The 18,453-nt window shown below is 56.2% G+C and overlaps 1 protein-coding gene across 10 annotated transcripts in view; it reads left to right on the forward strand.

Moving 5' to 3' along the window:
• TNS1 (tensin 1) overlaps positions 1-18,453 on the forward strand; it is a 197,697-nt gene that overhangs the window by 86,739 nt on the left and 92,505 nt on the right. For 9 of the 10 annotated variants that reach the window (XM_067740635.1, XM_067740634.1, XM_067740633.1 and 6 more), the window contains 4 exons: positions 8,297-8,338; positions 9,119-9,169; positions 15,143-15,192; positions 17,655-17,826. In XM_067740635.1, the coding sequence (XP_067596736.1) occupies positions 8,297-8,338; positions 9,119-9,169; positions 15,143-15,192; positions 17,655-17,826 (315 nt within the window). Of the gene's footprint in view, positions 1-8,296; positions 8,353-9,118; positions 9,170-15,142; positions 15,193-17,654; positions 17,827-18,453 lie in introns of all 10 variants that reach the window. The other variant, XM_067740642.1, reaches the window with a different exon arrangement.

An 18,453-nucleotide genomic window follows, 5' to 3' on the forward strand; every position in this document is an offset into this window, starting at 1 on the left:
GGCACAGAGCCATAGGAGTGAGAGGACTGGAGGCCATCTAGTCAAATCCTGCTCTTTCCCAGCAGAGGAGACTGAGGCCCTGGGATTTTTTTTTTGCTCTAATTCATTTCAAAAATTATGGTAAAATACACATAACATAAAAATTACCATCTTAACCATTTTTGAGTGCACAGTCAGTGGATTAAATACATCCATTTCATTGCACAGCGACCACCAACATCCACCTCCAGAAGGCTTTTCATCTTGTAAAACAAAAAACTCTGCACTCATTAAATAATAACTCCCCAGTCCCTGCTAACCACCATTCTACTTTCTGTCTCTGTGAATCTGACTACTCAAGTACCTCATGTAAGTGGATTCATACAATATTTGTCCTTTTGTGACTGTCTTATTACACCTAGCATAAAGTCCTCAAGGTTCACCCACGTTGTAGCATGTGTCAGAATGTCCTTCCTTTTTAAGGCTGAATAATATTCCAAAGTGTGTATATACCACATTTTACGGATTCATTCATCTGTCAGTGGACACCTGGGTTATTTCCGTGTTTTAGTTACTGTGAATGATGCTGCTGTGAACATGGGTGTGTAAATATCTCTTCGAGTCCCTGCTTTCAGTTACTTTGCGTATATACTCAAAAGTTGAACTGCTGGATTATATAGTAATTCTGTTTCTGATTTTTTTGGAGGAACATACTGTTTCCCACAGCGGCTGTACCATCTTATATTCCCACCAGTAGCGCACAGAAGTTCTAATTTCTCCACATCTTTGCGAAAACGCTCTTCTTTTCTCTTGTCTTGTCTTCTCTCCTCTCCTCTTCTTTTTCTTTTCTTTTTTCTTTTTTTCTTTTTTTTATAGTAGCCATCCTAATGGTTGTGAGGTGGTGGTCCTGAGATTTTCAGATGACTTTCTCAAGGTGCCCCTGGGGCGAGGAGGCATCACGCTGCCTCATGGAAGAAGAGAAGGGAGCAGAGAAGCACGTGGAGCCCCGCAGCCTGGCGCTGCCATCTGGCTCTCCATCAGGGAGAGTGGCCAAAAGTTGCTTTAGTTCATTCAAACTCCCAGCCCTGATGCATTTCATCCGAGGGCACTGAGGTGGCCATGGGTGGCCATCTTTGGGAGATTCTGGAAAATGGAACAATGCCAGGAGAAATGAGCCCGAGAGAGTCTTGATTCCAAGAGCGATGAGGGAGGTTGGAAGTCCACTTTGTGCACCACCTAGACTGCTTAGTCTGGAGAGGGAGAACACGGGCCGGTGCAGAATGGGAGAGAGAGCATCTTGAAGGACAAGCTGGCTTCCTTTCTGTTGCTCTCCGAAGTAGAACCTCGTAGGTGGAGGGTCTCATAAAGAGGGGGAGACTTGGATGTAAAGAAGAGCTTTCTAACACCTAAAAAGGCCCATTGGGGCTGTCTAAGGGAGTTGCTGTCACTGGAACACATACTCACTGACGCCTATTAGGGTGCAGTTGGGAGTTTCCCTCCCTGGGGGAAGCTTAGGTAGAAGTCCTCAGGGTCCACTGAGGTCCCGCCCTTAAGCTGGGCTGAGAAGGGACATGGTCCCCGAAGGTCAAGGCATCTATGAATGTGCTTACCACCTCCCCTTTGACCCCCACTGGGAGAGGCCCCAGTTGGGTGAAGGGCCCTGCCCTCCAGGGACCCTGCTCAGTGTGGGAGAGAGAGAGAGAACCCTACGGTGGAAATGAATTAGTGCCCTCCTCGGGGGTTCTGACTGGAGGCGGCTTTGGGGCCCAGGGTGGGCTGCAGTCCGTCAGTGCTGCGCTGGTTGAGGAAGTCTGCCTGCTGTTCCAAGTCCAGGTTAAGATTTGAGCCAATGGAAGAGAGGAGGGAAGGAGAGAGGGCCTTCCAGAAGGTGGCAGGGCTGGAACAGAGAAGGGGTAGGGCCTTGGTGCAAATGACCAAGCCTGATGGGGGCCACAGCAAATCCAGTGCCCTCGCTGGGGGTATGAGGGGCCAGGCAATCTTGTATCACCTTGGTGGGCCTGGCTGGGGTGCCTGTGGGAAGGGCCTGAGTGTGGGAATGGAGGCGGGAGTAGTGTGGCATGGTGGTGGGGAGTGATGAGATGGGAGCAGAGTCTGCAGGTAGGGGAGGGGGGAAGGCAGTGGAGTCTACCTGAGGAAGAGGCGGCCAGATAAGGGAGGAATCCAGAAGCCAGGTTGGGGAACTTGAACTTGACGAGCCAAACACTAAGGGCCATTGTGGGTCCTTGAGTGGGGAAGTGGCCCAAAGCAGGCTTTGAGACTGGGAGTCTGCTGCCAGCGGTGGGTGTGGCTCGCTGGAGAGGCGGCTGCCAGGAGGAGGGCTGGGTAGACCAGACACGAGGCCGGTGCAGGTGCTCAGCATGGGGTGAAGGATTTGTGCAAGGGCGGTCAGAGGGGCGTGGAGGAAGGGCCTGGGGAGGCACAGACTCTGAGTGCCCCGGCAGAGAGGGAGGAGAACAGCATCCTCGGGGAAGGGAGCCTGGCAGGAGGGTGTGAGAAATATTCCAGCAGGACAGGGTGGGGTGAGGGAGGGAGTCCGCAGTTGCCTAGCCTCAGCAACCTGGAGTCGGGTGCTGGGTCCCTCAGGGTGAATTGTGGGGGGCCCTGAGGACAGGAGTGGGCTTGCCCAGTCCCCTCCCTGGGGGTGCAGGGAAAATCAGGCGTCATGTTCCATTTAATCACATCCAGCCTGTTCTTTTACTCTGGTGGCCTTGGCCTGCCTGGGAGAGGATGTGGCCCCTGGAGCGACTTCCCCCAAACACTCACGGGACCCGGGCTGCCGGAGCCCTCTCTCGAGCCCCTTGCGCTCCGTGTTGAAGCTTTCCCTTCCGGGGATGCTGGGAAATAACATGGGGCAAGGGGCTGACCTGCGCCCACGTGGAGCTCGCCAACCTCCCCGGAAACTCAGTTTTTCCACGTTCAGAGTGCTTCCCTGCTGCCTCTGCTGTGTGTTTTTGCTGTTACCAAGGTGCTGGTCCCCCGACTGGCTGTGAGGTCTGCTATGTGCCCTCCCAGCCACGCCCCCTCTAAGTGCCCTGTTAATGGTGCTTCCCTGCCCTTCCCTTTGGCTTTCAGTTCCCTCTCTTCATCTGCTTCGGGTTCTATTTTGAGAACGAGTGAGCCTAGAATATCGTGCTCTGGGTGCTGGGGCTGAGGACATCCCAGCCCGCCCCCCCCCCCCCCCCCCCCCGCCCTCACCTCCTTTGCCAGCTCCCTTCCCCTCTTGACAGGCCGGCAGCACCGGCCCTGACCTCACAGTCTGTCTGTCCAGTGGCAGTAGATGTGATGTCATGGGGTCTTTTTGTCCTGAAAAACTGCCCGGATTCCAGGCCTCCCAGGGGGCAAGAGTGGAGAGAGCTGGAGGGGTGGAAGGAGGGAGGGTGTGAGGAATTTCTGGACGGAATGTTCCTCTGGAGGCTGAGTCCGCATTCTGCGCCCCCCTCCCCCCAGTCCAGGGCTTGGGCACCTCCCCCCACCCGCTATGTCCCTCTGCCTTTTCCTTCCTCCAAAACAGCAGCCCACAGATACATTTTTTTCCCAGCTCACCCTCCCTGCAGGCCGCCGAAATGTCCTGCTGCGTGAACCTCCAGGCAGTCATCCCAGCCACCTCGGCCTCTGCAGACCGGCCCCCCCTCAGGCCCACACTGCTGGGGGTGGGTAAACGCATGGAGAGGGCATGCATGTCTTTTTTTGGAAAAAAAAACCTCCCAAAACTTGAGGAAAGGATGTGCAGCTTCCCTTATCCACACTGTGGTTCACAGCCCCTCACATTCAGGAAGTTCTCTCTGATGTCTGGTCCCAGTCTCTCCTATTGCAGCCCGTTTCCTCCTCTTCCTCTGGAAGTGCATTGAAGAAACCTTTTCCTCCTGAGGACCTGAGACAATTAGTCTTTAAGCCGCAGAAAGCTTGTTCCCAACGGGAGGGCAGTTGATTAGGAAGGAGTAAGAGGAACTGAATGAAGATTATGGCCAGGGGGGAGAGACAGAGCATGAGGGGATGTAAAGAGTGGCATTCAGATAGCAGCTGTCCTTATCTACAGGCTGTGTGACGTTGGCCAGGTTATTTAATCTCTCGGGCCCTCAGTTTCCTCACCTGTAAAATGGGGTAATGCTTGCCTTGTGAGCATTGGTTATGAGGAATAATGATCATGAAAGCCAGGAGCCCAGTGTTAAGCCCAAGGCATCATTAGTACCTGCTGAGTAATTGCTGTTACTGCAGTAATGTTAGGAAAATGCACCTCCAGACCAGGGCCGGGAAGAGGTAAGGCAAGTGAGGCACCTGGGGTGCACAATTGGAGAAGGTCTTGCTCTCAGCGTTGTGCATCCTGAGACTAAATGCCTCCTTACGTTTTCTGCCCTAAGAGCCTCACTCCAGTCCTTCCCTTGCTCCCGACTCCCGGGTTTGAGGCCCCAGAGCAGAGTGGTCACAGATAGCAAGACCTGGCCGTCGAGTGGCACTAGGTCTAAGCTCTGCCACCTGCTCCTGAGCTGGGCTCGAGTCGTCCTGCTTGGGAGCAAGAGGCGTTCCGGAAGACCCCTGGTGGGGCAGTGATTTGACCACCCTCAGCTTTGGAAAGCCAGGGTTCGTTTTGGGATTGGGCAGGGGGAGGGGCCCGGTGGGGGAGGGGCCATCCCTGTCGGGGCTCCCTCTGCTTCATCCTTCTACAGCTGAGTCTGAGGAAGAAGGAAGAGCAGAGTCCACCAACTAAGAGGCAAGAGCTAACCCTGCCTGCAGGCTGGCTGGGGATCAGGGTGAGGGGCAGTGGGTGAGCTCAGTGATGGGCTTTATAAAACCTGGGTGCCCACCTGAGTCCTGCCATGCATCTCACTGTGAGAGGCTGGGCGAGTCATACCCGCACCTCTCTGTACCTCAGTTTCCCCATCTGTGAAATGGGGAGGGAGGAGATGGTGTCTGAGGAGTGGTGTGCAAAGATGGTGTGTGTGTGTATGTTTCCGAGCTAACGGTAGGGTGACAGCCGAGGCTTAGTGGGTCTCTGCCAACCACTGGAACTCTGGGGCTGTGGCCTCCGGAGACCACAGCCCTGATGGCCTGGGAGCTTTCCCTAGTATACCCAAGCTTCCCTGCAGGGCCTAGGGCAGGGGCAGCCTCAGGGGAGAACACCCACGCCCACCCCGCCCCGTGATGAGTTCCCTTGGCTTTTTCATTCCCAGCAGCCCCAGAGCTGGCAGCGCATGGAAAGCAGAGAAGCAGGACTTCAATCCCAGGAGGACTGGGGTGGAAGGGAGGGGTGGGGAGCACAGCATGCCTGCTGGGCCGTGTTTGCAAACACTGCAGGAAAACACTGGGTGTTGAGGTTGGAAAGCGTTTTTGGAAATTTCTAGCTCCTCAGAAGGCCTCTCCACCGGTACGCTGAAGGCAGGCGTCTGGTGGCTGGCCCTGTGGCTGGCCTCCAGCTGGTGTGGGGAAGGGCTGGGAGCAGAGGGGCTGGTGCTCAGATGGTTGCTGGCAGGGAGAGAAGTTTCTCGTGCCCTGCTGAGGCCTGTGGTTTCTAAAGTTGACTCCCTGGTCTGCATTGTGTCAGACCCAGGAGGGATGGGGCAGGAGGGTCAAGGTGGGGCAAGGTGGGGCAGGGTGGGCTGGGAGAGGGCCCGGCCTTGCACCTGTGCAGTCGGAGCTGATAAATAACAGCTCACATTTATTGAGAGCTTCCCAAGTGGCAGGCCCCGTTCTAAGTGCTTCATCTCATTTGCTTCTCACAAAAGAGGACCATGCCTTCCCGCTGAAGAGCAGCAAGGACAGGGTGACCTGCTTGAGGTCACAGAGTCAGTAGCAGAGAGAGTCAGGACGTGGCCCAGCCGTCTGCTGCCAATGCTGTCAGACTAGACCAGCGGTTTTCAAAGTGTCATCCTCAGACCTGGAAACCTGTTAGAGATGCACATCCTTGAGTCCCTCTCTAGGCTACTGGATCCGACCCTCTGGGGAGGGCCCAGCCACCCGTGTGTCCGTCAGCAGCCCTCCAGGTGATTGGGAGGCACACTGAAGTTTGAGACCCCCGGCTCTCACTCTGCTGTGCCCCGTCGGGGTCTCTTGGGAGGCTCTTCAGGGCCTGTCATGGGCCTGGGGCAGGTGCTCTTGTCCCTGGTTGCTCCATCCCACCCCATTTCTGAACCTTCTGACCCCCCCAGTCAGGGAGGGGGATTATATAGACTGTGAAGAGGGAGGGCTTTGGAACTGGGAGGTCTGGGTTCAGAGGCGGTCCTGTTGTGTAGACTGCGCGCAGAAGGTCCCTGTGATCTGCGCTCCAAGCCTTCTCCCCACAGAAAGCCAGAGCAGCTCAGAGCGGGGGCAGTTGGCCCGTTCTGCCCAGCCCATGGTCTCCACATGAGCATTACAGAGCCCTGGACCAGAAGAGATGGGCGGAGGCTCAGAAGGCTGGGGCAGGCTGGCACTGCTGCAGAGGGCTCCCCTGGGTGGGGCCGGGTGGCGGTTGGAGGCTGAGCGGAGACCCTGGTCCTGATTGTTAGGCAGCTCCTAGAGCTCAGTCTGGGGAAGGGATCCCGGGGGATTTCCTGTGGGCTCATTTGCCTCCTGCCCGGTGGCCTGTGGCTCAGGAATGGGGTTCTGGGGGCTGGCTAGGTGAGGATTAGGGCTGGGCTGGGGGGGACAGAATGTGGCCTCTTGACTCCCCCTGCAGAGCCATCCTCAGACTCCGGGTGGGCCCACCTAGTGGACTGGGAGGGGCTGGCTGATACGACGTTCCTGGACTCTGTCTTCCCTCAACCCTCCCAAGTTGCCTTGACCCTGAACTACACAGGGGGTTTCACCCACCTGGAAAGAAGTTTTGGCCTCAGTCTCTTGTCTCCCAGGCAGTAGGGGGAAAGTCTGGGCGTTTTTAGAAAGAGCGCTACTGCCTTCAGCTCAGCCCACTTCCTTCCTCCATCCCTATCTTGGCCCAGTTCTCCTCCCAGATGCCAGAACATTTCAGAGGTCATTCTATCCACTCCCCTGTCTTCAGACATGAACAGCTCACCCTCAGGTCCCGGGATGGGGTTGGGGCAGGTGCTTCCTATTCAGAGACCTACTGTCTAAACCTGGTCCACAGTCATCTCAGCAAAGGCTTGTTTCCGTGACCTTGACGTTCATGTCCGTGTCCATCTGTGTGATTCAAGGGCCCCTCTAACCACATCACTGAGTTGGAAATGGAGCCCTGGAGACCGTGGTCAGGAGGTGGCCCTGGAATGGGGAGTTTCTCTCTCATTATGGGGGAGTCCAAGGAGCCCGTGTTTCAGGATGCCTTTAGTAGGAAGTTGGTCCGCGCAAGGGAAGGACGGCACCAGGGTGAGGGACAGGATCAGTCCCCGGGTGTTTATTGACGGCTCGCTACACGTACGGCACAGTCTCCGGCCCGAGGGCTATGGCAACTCAGTTGGTAAAAACGCTGCTTTGAATCTGTTTCGGAGGCAGGTGGGATAAGAATCACAAATAAAAATAAAACAAGAGTTGGGGAATTAGACATATTCCCACAATGAGATTATTCACACGCTGAGGACCAGATAAGTAGCTCAGACAGTAAGGCTTACTGGAGTTCTGAGGTGGGAGAGAGAGAGCCCTTTGCTGGGGTGTTCAGGGAGGGCTTCATGGAGGAGGAGAGCTAGTAAGAAAAGAGGAGAAGCTGCTTCGCAAACAAAAGCCCGGATGTGGGAATAGCAAGGGGTCTGGATGGAAGAGTTTTGGGGTAAGGAAATTGAGGTCTGCAAGGGGGCAGGGCCAAAGGTGGGGATGGCCCTTGAAAGCCCACCGAAGCATGAAGCCTCTGGCAGGCCTGGTATCTGCGGCTGCTGTGGTTTCACACAGCATGAAGTGTAGAGACCCAAGATGGGGTTCCAACCCTTTTGTCCCCCTTAGTAGTCAGTGGCTTTGGTCCACTCATCAAACTTCTCCTTATATGTAAAGTGGGGCTCAAAGGCAGTAATAGTACTTACCTCACTGGGTTCTTGTGAATAAATGAAGCGGCTGGTGTAGGCACACACGCCTGGCAGGTAGGAGCAAGAGTCACTTACTCGCTCCTCGTTCCTTTTTGAGGGGTCGGTGACTGTCGGAGTTAGGGGCCTTAGTGAGTTTTGTCAAGCTGGATGGTTCTAGGACCAATAGGATTGTCTTTCGTTTTCCAGACTCTGCCCCCCAAGCTTGGGGTCAGCACAATATGTCTGAGTCTTGGGTTGGCACCATCGGTGCTGTCTCAGGAGGCCTGCCCATCACGGCCACCAGCCCCGGGGAGAAAGCCAACCTGGGGATGTTTGCCCTGAGGCCTCATGCTGTTTTCTCCCTCTGCCCACAGCCCGTCAACACTGAAACTGCTCCAAAGAATGTAGTGGACACGGTGAGTGACAGCAGGTAGGGCAGGGTGAGCGCCTGGGGAGGCCGGGAAAGCATAAGGAAGACTGGGGGGAAAGTGAACGGATGTGTTTGAGGACACCCTTCTGGAGTAGATTTGGGGAACTTGGGGGAAGGACGGAGACATGGGTGGCACTGAAAGCTGGATATCGGAGCATCCCCTTGTGTGTTCAGGAATGGATTGCTGGGGAACTAGGCAGACAGGGAGGGAGAAGCCCGTGGTTAAACGTGGGCTTCTTTATTAGATATGTAGAATGTGAGAAAGCCAGGCAGATCTTTCCAAACACGTCTTTCTGACTCAGCAGACAGACGATTTCCTCAAGGCTGCGTGGAGGAGGAAGGGAAGGAAGTGGGTGGGTCGTGTGGTGGGGAAACCGAGGCTGGCAGCTGAGAGGCGTCTCCTGGCAACGGCCGGCATGGAGTGGTGGGCTCAGAGATGGAGGACTTGGGTTCACCTCCCAACTCCTCCAACGTTCTATTTGTGAGACTGTAGCAAGTCCTGAGCCTATCTGTGCCTCAGTTTTCTCATCTGCAGAAATGGGAATAATAATATCTCCCCCAGGAGAGACACAAATGAGAGGATATGGTTGGCTCTGAAGGGCCGTTAGTGGACAAAGAAATGCTACACAAACAACCAAGCCCCCTCCCAGACCCTTCCGCCAAGCCCTCACCCCCACCACTGCCACATCCAGCAGATGGAAGACCTGGCACCTTTCGATGTCTTTCCTCGACTGCCCTCTCTGACTGCCTTTTTTTTTGTCTCCAGGGAGAAGGAGCCTTCCGGGGTGGAAACACGCGGAAAAGCCTTGAGGAAGATGTAAGTATTCGGAAGGGAAGGAGGAAGGTGCGGCAAGTCCCTGGGGTGCGGGGGATGGGGGAGGCGGACGATGCCTAACACCTGTCTTGTTTGGTGGGCGTCCCTCGCAGCCTCTGTAGAATAGCTCTTCTCAATTCCGGAGTGGGGAGAGGGGCTGGGAGGGTGAGCAGGCCCCATGACTTAGACACTGGGCCTTAGTCTTGGCTTCAGCCTCCAGCCCAGCTGGATCTAGAGTTGGTTTGCCCGTCACTGAGGCAGACCTTAGTGCTGCAGGGCGGGGATGGAGGGGAGCAGAGGCTGCTGTGCGAGGCCTCGCTGGGTGGTGAGCGGTCACCAGGGCAGCGGCCAGGGGAATGGGCAACACTGCAGCAAGAGGGACTAGGGGCAGAGATGAAGAGGGACTCCTGGGCTCTTGGAGGGTCATCAGCCCCTGGGGAATCGCAGGCTCTGCTTCTTCAGAGGAAGAAGCCTTTGAAAATGGGCTAAGTGCCATTGATTCAGGAGGGAGCAGGAACATGGGCTGGTTGGTCTCATGGGCTCCTCCTGCCCTGCTGGAGGGCGATGGGCAAATTCCTTAAGTGGAAGGACCCCAGGGAAGGGAAGAGGGGCTCTCCTGGGACCCTGCTTTGAGCCGAACTCGTGCCTGGGCTTGTCCTCACACCACCCCAGGGGCAGATGCCCAGCAACATCGGACCTTTCTCTTTTTTCCCTGCCCTTCTCTGACAATTTGCCCCTCTGCTGGCCTCTCCATCCTTGCCCGCCCTGATCTGCAGAGGAACAGGGAGTGGTTTTGGCGGTTGGCATGGGGGAGCTGTTGATGGCATGAGGCCCTATCATCTGACAGCTGCCTGACCCATGGCGGGGAGGGCCTTGGAGGGAGGCGCTGGGCTGCTGCAGGCAGCACACTTCTGCGGTGAGCCCACCACCTCCGTCACATTGCCCTGGGCCAGCCCCGCAAGGCCAGCCCGGCAAGGTGGAGGTGTCCCCCGGGCCACACAGGGCCCCGCCAGGAAGAGCAGAAACATGCCTCTCAAGTTAATGGGCAAGGCTCTGTTCAAGGTACGCGCGGGTCCTATGGGCGTGGAGTACACATGCTGGGATGGACCCTTGTCCGAGTTTGTGATGTTTCTGGGGCTGGGGTACAGGGGAGAAAGTAATTTTCTTGTGTTCCTGCTACTAAAAGTTAACTAACTTAATGCACACAAAAGGTATACTATGTGCTCAATAAATGTTAACCGGTCTTATTACTGTTATTTTGGCTAAGGGCCAGGAACTGGGCTGGGTATATATTTTGTGTGTGTGTGTGGTCGTGCTGTGCAGCATGTGGGATCTTAGTTCCTCCACTAGGGATCAAACCCATGCCCCCTGAAGTGGCAGCGTGGAGTCTTAACCACTGGACCACCAGGGAAGTCCCCATTGGCTGGGTATTTTTTGATCCCCGTGACATCCCGCTATGGCAGATGCTGTGGCCCCATTTTATAGGTGAGGAAACAGAGGCTTGGAGGGGCTCACTGACTCAATGAATGTCTTCTCCATCCCATCCTGGGACTGCTGCCTGGATCTGGTGTTTCCAGGGCTCCCAACCCTTGGCCAGGGGACAGCGCGGTGGTGTGTGAACCAAGCCTTTTAGCCAATGGTCTGGACACTCTTATGAGCCGAGTCCTTAGAGCAGTTGCTCCCCACAACTCCAGCCTGGGCCAGACAGATCCTACAAGGTAAGGCTGCAGCAAGAGAGAGTGAAGTTAGACATCATGGAGAACTTTTTGATGCAAGGGTATGTATGACCTTGGTCCTGGAGAAGAAAGAGGTTGCCGCTTAGTTGGAATGAGAGGTTTTTTAGGAGAAAGTTCTGTTGATCTGGGATGAAAGTGTGTGTGTCTGTGCGTGCCGGGGTGGGTAAGGGTGGCGTCTTGCCTGGATATGGGAGAAGGGACAAGATGAGTTTGGGTCTAGTTAGTTTAGTTAAAGGAGTCCATGAAAGGCTAAGCAAGTGAGCAGATTGCAGAATGGCACGAGTACTGCAAAGGAAGAGAGAAAACCTAATTCTTGAGGATCCCAGACACCTGTCCCAGGTTGAGTGACTTCAGGGTCCCCTCCCCAGCCTCTGGGCTCTCCTGCAGTCTGCCTCGGGTGAGGAGACCCGTTTCCGAAGCGGCATGGTTGCTGCCCTGGGCCTGCTGCTGTGATAATGTGCCTGTTTGTTGAGCTGTTTTCCTGTCTCTGGCCCGCAGCCCAGGACTCACAGGGCAGGAATGGCTGTTTTCCTCCAACGGGGTTGGTGTGTTGCAGAGTTTGTGGATGATGTGCTGTGTCGCACTTTGTTTTGGAAAAATCCAGGCGGGTGGGCAGGAAGGAGAGAGGAAGGGGTGTGGCTGGAGGGGCTGGTGTGGAGGGGAGGGGGTTGGCCACAGCCCCCAGAGGAGTCATAGGGGTGGGGAAGGGCCCCTGACGTAGATTGGTCACCAATCTCTGCCTGCCTGACATGGCCCCTGGTGTTGCTTCCAGACCCTCCTCCCAACTGTGCCCCCTGGGGACGTGGGCTCCGGAAACAGCTTTTCTTTTGGTCCAGAGCTGTTGTGTTTGGTCTATGAACCTCAAAGGAAGGCAGGACTCTTCCCACACAGTCGTTGCTCCAAACCAACCCCACCCAGGTCCTCGGGTTCCCACTCTTGCTACATGGCGGGGAAGAAGGCAAAAAACGGAGCCAAGGGTCATAGATCTTGAGCTGCCATGGAGCATCTATCTGAGCGGTGGGCTGCAGCTTCCGCCTGCAGTGAGGACCAAAGCCAACAGAGTTGGCCGAATCTGTAGCAGGAAGGGTGAGGGTTAGATACCAGGAGGAACTGCCTGATAGTAAGAGAAGTAAGACACTGTTTGAGGAAGGCTGTGGAATTTCCTTTCACAGTGTCCTTTAAGCAAAGGAGAGACTGTGTTTTGGTGATGACGATAGGGGAGAGATCTTGGTGCCTAGGGAGTTGGATCAAAAGTCCTATTATTGATCTATGTCTTGGGTGGAGCAGGGAAGAAGTTCAGAGCCTGTGGGTAAAGGACTCTGACAGCCCCAGAGAGGAAAGGAATGGAATTACAGGCAGACAGAGAGCTTCTTTTTCTTTATAAAATAAAGCGTTTAGAGTACTCTTTGTAAAGCCCTCTGGTAGTTTTTCCTGGAGGCTCCAAGTGGAGCAGGTATATCACACAAGACTGTGCTGTACCCATTTTACAGATTGGTCAGTGAGACCAGGCGACTGCTTCTTACACTGGCTTCGTGGATGAGTATCTTCCTTCGTAGAATGTAAGCTCTCTGAGGTCAGGGAACTCACGCACAGCCGGTGGCCCTCAGTGAAGTTCACTGAATGAGACAATGCACGTGACGTTGGGGAGCAGAGAGGACAGCCTCCCTCTTGAAAACGGCCGGTGTGATTAGGCAGCTGGCGAAGGTGCCCCGTCTCTAGCCCTGCATGTGGGAGGTCACTGTGTTTCCTGGAGCGTTAAATTGTGTTGCTCACATGCTCCGCCCCCTCCCCCGACCCATTTCTGGTTCTCCGGTTCTCCTTGTGACTCTTTCCACCAACCCTCAGACGTGTTACCTGTGCACGTCTGCTTTCTGCCAGTGAGTGTCACATGCCCCCAAACTTTGCGGAAAACAGGAAGCACTGTCAGTTAGAGGGCAGCCCAGTGATTCATCAGGGGATGACTGTCCAGCTGTTCGTCCCTGTCCTCTGGGCTGGGGTCACTGTCCAGGGCAGTTTCCTCCCCTGCCACCCCTTCCCCCACCCCCACCCCACAAGCCTGGCGGAGCAGAGCCGGCTTGGACTTTGTCTTATCACCTCTGGAGGCAGTATGGCCAGACTCTGCTGGGGCCAAGTTTTTATTTATCTTTCCTGGTTTTTTGGGGTGGGGAGGCTGAGGAATGTGGAGTGTTGTAACATTGGGGAGGGGGGGTGGAGAAGCGAGCGGGAGCTGGCTCTCCTGCCCTGTCCATGCCTCTCGCCCCTGTGCCCGTGGCAGCTCCCCTGGCTCCCCTCGGCTCTGCGGTCCCCCTGCCAAGCCTGTCTCAATATCCCATTGTCTCTCTGAGCTCCCTGGGCCTGGCCCCGTGTTCCTGGCCACACCTCCAGCCTTGGCTATGGTTGTGGCTTCCAGTTGTTAGAAGCAGCGGTGCAGCCTCCTCCAAACATGGCTGTGGGTCAGCAGTGGATGGAACCCGAGGGGCTATTTATAGCAGGGTGGCCCTGGGGCCTGGAGCAGGGCCTAGGGCCTGGGGAGATTCAGCGGCTCCTCATGAGGGACCAGCGAAATGGAGACGGATGAAGTGTTGGGTTTCTGCGTTCCTCCGAGTGGGTAGTTTTGGAACAGCCTGGTTCGGGTCTTGAAAACCAAACACAACTCAACCCCTCCTTACTGCCCCCGCCTTCGCACCCCCCAGCTCCCCAAGCCTGACTCATGCAAACCCAAGTCCTCAGGGCCAGGAGAGCTGGGGAGACAGAGAAACTTTCCACCCTGACAGCCCCCCTTGGCTGTTTCCTCCTCCTGCTGCCTCCAAGGCTGAGCTGTTCAGAGCTGGGCGGCGGCCCAGGCAGAGGGGACTCTGGCCGCAGCCTTCTTACAGGAGGCTGGGTGGAGGGTCCTCCTCTTAGCGGGGCTGCCCTGACTTTGGGCTCAGCTGGGAGCTGGGCCTCAGAGCCCCCCCACCCCTGCCTCGTAGGCGCTGCGGGGCCTGGAGAGGGCTGAAGGGGGCTCCTCTTCTTGGGACCCCAGTGGTCCAGCCCGAAATCTGAGGTGAATCTTGCTGGTCATCTGTTTCTCCTCTCCTTGGTGGATTGTGGTTCCGTCTCCTCCAAGAGGTAGATGCAAATTGGTGGTCAGGAAAGGCCGGTTTTGGGGAGGCTCAGGGATGTTTGGACGGTGCCAGTGGGCTCAGAGGGCTCTGGCTGGGCCTGGGAATGTGCAGGTTGCACGTCCGGTTCTGCATCGAGCGAGACGGCTGAAAGGATGGTGGCAGCTGGTGACGCAGGGTTTTGCTTTACTGTAGGGGTGAATGTTTGGCTGTATCGCTAACTACCCTTTTAATTGCACTTGATGTAATAATGGTAAGAGCGTGTAAGCGCCTTATATGCATAATTCCCTTTAATCTTCAAGCAATACCGTAAGGATTGTTCCGTCTCACTGGTGACATTATAGAGGCTCAGAGCGTTAAGTAATGCAAGGCTGCCCGGCAGGATGCTGTGGGACTCTGATCCTGCACTTTCGTCACCGTGCTGCTGGGTTGCCCTGGGATGTTTTGGACACCGACTTGGGTCCATTTGCCTAATTTTGTACAAGTCGACAACCCTGGAGATGGGAATGGGTGAGGGGGGTAACAGACATGGACAGTGCGTCCTTCGGAGCACGATTTGCTGCCTAGCCCTGGGTGGTGCACACCGTGCCTGGCCGCTTCTTGTCTCAAAACTTGGTTGAATGAGCCGGTGTTGCTGCTTTAAAGGAGGGGAATGTGGGCAGCTGGTGGTCAGAGGAGAAATGTTCAGAGCTGGACAGAGCGGGGCCGGTGCTCTCATCTTTCCTTCTTTCATGGTTGCCACCTCTATTCTCCACTTGGGGTCACGATTCTGGAAATGCGTTTCCATCGGTTTAGTAACTTTTATTGAGTGTGTACTCAGCCACATGGCAACAGCCCAGGCGTGGTGCATTTCTCAGCATTTGGGATTTCTCCCTCGCCCAAGGAAAGAGAGCCCTTCCCCTTGGGGGCTCGCAGGCACACTGGCGCGCTCATGTGGGATTGGCATTGATCGCTTTTGGCTTTGAGTTGCTGTGTTGCTGGGCTTTAGGGTGCCTGGGCTGGAATGTTGGCAGAGGCAGGAGAAGGGAATCTGTGTTTCCGCGTGGCCCTGACAGCTCGCGTGGACAGCTCTCTGCTGTCCTCCTGCCATCCAGCCGGCCACCGCCCTAACGCTGCTTCTCTCCTCTCTTTCCCAGAGCTCCACCAGAGTCACGCCAAGTGTCCAGCCCGATCCCCAGCCCATCAGGTATGCCTGGGCTATGGGGGACGCAGTGGGTGCAGGCAGTGAGGTCACTGTGGGTGTTCCCAGCAAGTCATGCCTCTGGGTCTCCGAGACCAAAGTCACAAAGCACGTGATAGGGAGCACGGGCAGACGTGGAAGCCACAGAGAGAGGATGCAGGCAGATGCCAGTGGGAAACTCAAAAGTTTTAGCTTGAAGCCAGTGCTTGAGCTGGATTCTTCATTTACCTGCATGATCTCATCTAGTCCTTGCAACAACCCTGCAAGGTAAGTATTTTATTCCCATTTTGCAGATGAAGAAACTGAGTCTCAGGGAGGTGAGGCGATTCGTGAAAGGTCACACAACCACTAAGAGGCAGCACTGGGTTTGCATTCAGGACCGGCTGGCGCTGGTGCCTGTGCTAGATCCCGTTCTTCTCCACAGGCAGAGGTTTCTGTTGTTGGAGGGTCACTTATAAAAGGAAGGTTCTCTATCTGGCTGAGCTGGTGGGGGCTGGGGGAAGGGGATGCACAGGGGACTTTGCTCATCCAGAGTCTCTCTTTTTTTTTTTTTTTTTGCGGTACGCGGGCCTCTCACTGTTGTGGCCTCTCCCGTGCGGAGCACAGGCTCCGGACACGCAGGCTCCGCGGCCATGGCTCACGGGCCCAGCCGCTCCGTGGCATGTGGGATCTTCCCAGACCGGGGCATGAACCCGTGTCCCCTGCATCGGCAGGCGGACTCTCAACCACTGCGCCACCAGGGAAGCCCCAGAGTCTCTTTTCCCTGGGTCCAGGTTCTCTGGTTTTTTGGCTTGGGCCCTTGCCTCTCTGACTCCCCCCTCGCCCCTGAGGCTCCTGAGATGAGTGAGAATCTGGCCCCAGGGATATGGACCACCAGTCAGAGAGGGTCTGGTGTGGGTGGGTTGTAGTCCAGCTGCCAGCTGTCCACAGAGACTGGCGGGGTCCTTTAGAGTATCCCCTCCTCCCCTACAGATGAGAATCACCTTGGGGTGGGTGGGTGCAGAGTGCGATGCTGAGGTTGTCCAGGTGGTGGTGCTGTTCTGCCTTGAGTAGGAGCCCCACCCCCAAAGGCTGCAGGACAGGGAAAGACCCGGACTCAGAGGCCAAATTCAAAGTGGGCTCCCAGCGCACTGGCCCCTCTGCTACTTGGTCCCTGTCATTGCCACCACAGAGAAGCTGTATGTCACCCTTGGCTCTCCTGTTTCCAAGCCCCGTCTACACAGTTGGGCTCGGAGCTAACCGTGGTGGAGATCTGTATTCTGTCCGGTTTCTTGGTGTCCCGGGGCTGTACCCCCATGTCACCCCATCACTTTGAAACACCCCATGGTATTCCTCCCGCTGCCCCTCCAGTCCCAACTTTACCCCACAGAAGTGAAGGGTTATCAACATGAACTGTGAGTTGCCCACCTTGGGTAGAGAAGGGAAGCAGGACCCTAGGAGGCTGGGATGATGGGATAAGAAGGGGAGGGTGTGAGGTGACCCCAGAAACTACAGGTGGGCCTCAGAATGGAATGCCAGTGTCCTGAGACCCATTTCCCCTTCCCATCAGCTCCCCAGTGGGCATCCTGGACCCTCCTTTGGAAGAGCAGTTGGGTGAGGTGTAAAGGTGTGAGAACCCACCTCCCCTCACCCGGTGCCCAGCCCAGGGGGCTCCCCACCTCTCTGAGGAGGTCAGGTGGCACTGGGATGTCTGGGGATCACCTGCCGCTGCAGCAGCCCCCTCTGCTTCCTGAGCCCTTAGAAATCAGGGAGGTCACTGGTAGGAAGCAGCCCTGCGGGGCAGTGGGAGCTGCCAGAGGTGGGGAGAGAGCCAGGGAAAAAGGGCAGGAGCTGTCCTGCCTCTGGGGAGGGCTGGAATGTGTGCTGTGGTCTGGCTTACCTGGAGCCCAGGTGAGCATGTCACCTGAGCTGCCCCTGCTCCTGAGGGGCCTCCCCGCCCACTCCACAGCTCAGAGCAAGGGGAGGGCAGCAGAAGGCTAGCTCCAGGATGTGAGAGGACCCAGTTCAGGCTCTCCTTCCTCTTCCGGAGCCGTCCAGGGATCCTTCGAGAAACTTCTGCCAGACCAGGCGGCCACAGTATATTAGGAGGCTGAGCTGGACTCCCGGGCCCTGGCTGGTTCCGGCCCTGGCTCTGACCTCTGACCTCTGGGATCACAGGTTGAAGGCCATGCCGACAGGATTGATGCGCACCTAGGATTGGTGTCATCGCTCTTTGGCTCGGAAATGGCCTGAGATCCTTGCCAGCTCCTGCCCAGCTCTGTTATCCCCGGCGCTCCCAGACTGGGCTTGTGGGCTGCATTGGCCTTGCCAGGGGAAGTCTCTGGCTTTGGCTCTGGGTCAGGGGGCAGCCAAGCCCCCTGGGTTAGATTTGGGGGCCACGTATAGTGTGTACGGGGTTTAGATCCCTGGACCTTGTCCTGGGGGCCTGGATTCTGATCAGGACCCGCCTCTGCCTACTGTCTCCCCAGAAACATGAGTGTGAGCCGGGCCGCGGAGGACAGCTGTGAGCTGGACCTGGTGTATGTCACTGAGAGGATCATCGCCGTCTCCTTCCCCAGCACAGCCAATGAGGAGAACTTCCGGAGCAACCTCCGTGAGGTGGCCCAGATGCTCAAGTCCAAACATGGAGGCAACTACCTGGTGAGGATGGGGCCCCTTGCCCGCTGGCCCAGTGCCCCGTCCTTTCTGCTTGCCACCTCCTCCTGCTGGTGTCTTGTCCCACCTGCCCCTGAGCCAGCTGTTCCTCTTCTCTCCCTGCACCTGCCCTTGGCCCTAAGGAATGTCTCTGCAGCTGGGATGCGGCATCTGGAGCCAAGTCGTGTGTGTGTGTGTGTGTGTGTGTGTGTGGTTTGTATGTTTGTGTGTACGTGTGGGTACGCGCATGTGCGTGTGGGTGTACGTACGTGTGTTGACCAGGAGGAGAGAATAACGGGAAAAGCTCATGTTATTGAGCCCTGGTGATAAGCCAGGCCCTGTTCTAACTCCTTTTCACATATTTGACACCACGACAGTCCTAGGAAGCAGGTTTTTCGAGAACACAGAGAGGTGGGGTGTTTGTCTAAGGTCACAGAGTCAGGAAGTGGCAGAGGTGTCATACTGTCTGTGCTGCTGAGCAGTCTTAGGGCAGAGTTGTGGCAGAGTGTGTCTTGAGAGACCTGGTGTTGCTGACACCGGGATCATACCTGGCACAGGAGGATCTCCTAACCAGTGTGGAGGAAGTCCCCTCCACCCCCCACCATGGTCTCTAATGTCAGAAGGGCTGCCCTG

Source organism: Pseudorca crassidens, chromosome 6, assembly GCF_039906515.1.
Source record: "Pseudorca crassidens isolate mPseCra1 chromosome 6, mPseCra1.hap1, whole genome shotgun sequence".
Taxonomy (NCBI): domain Eukaryota; kingdom Metazoa; phylum Chordata; class Mammalia; order Artiodactyla; family Delphinidae; genus Pseudorca; species Pseudorca crassidens.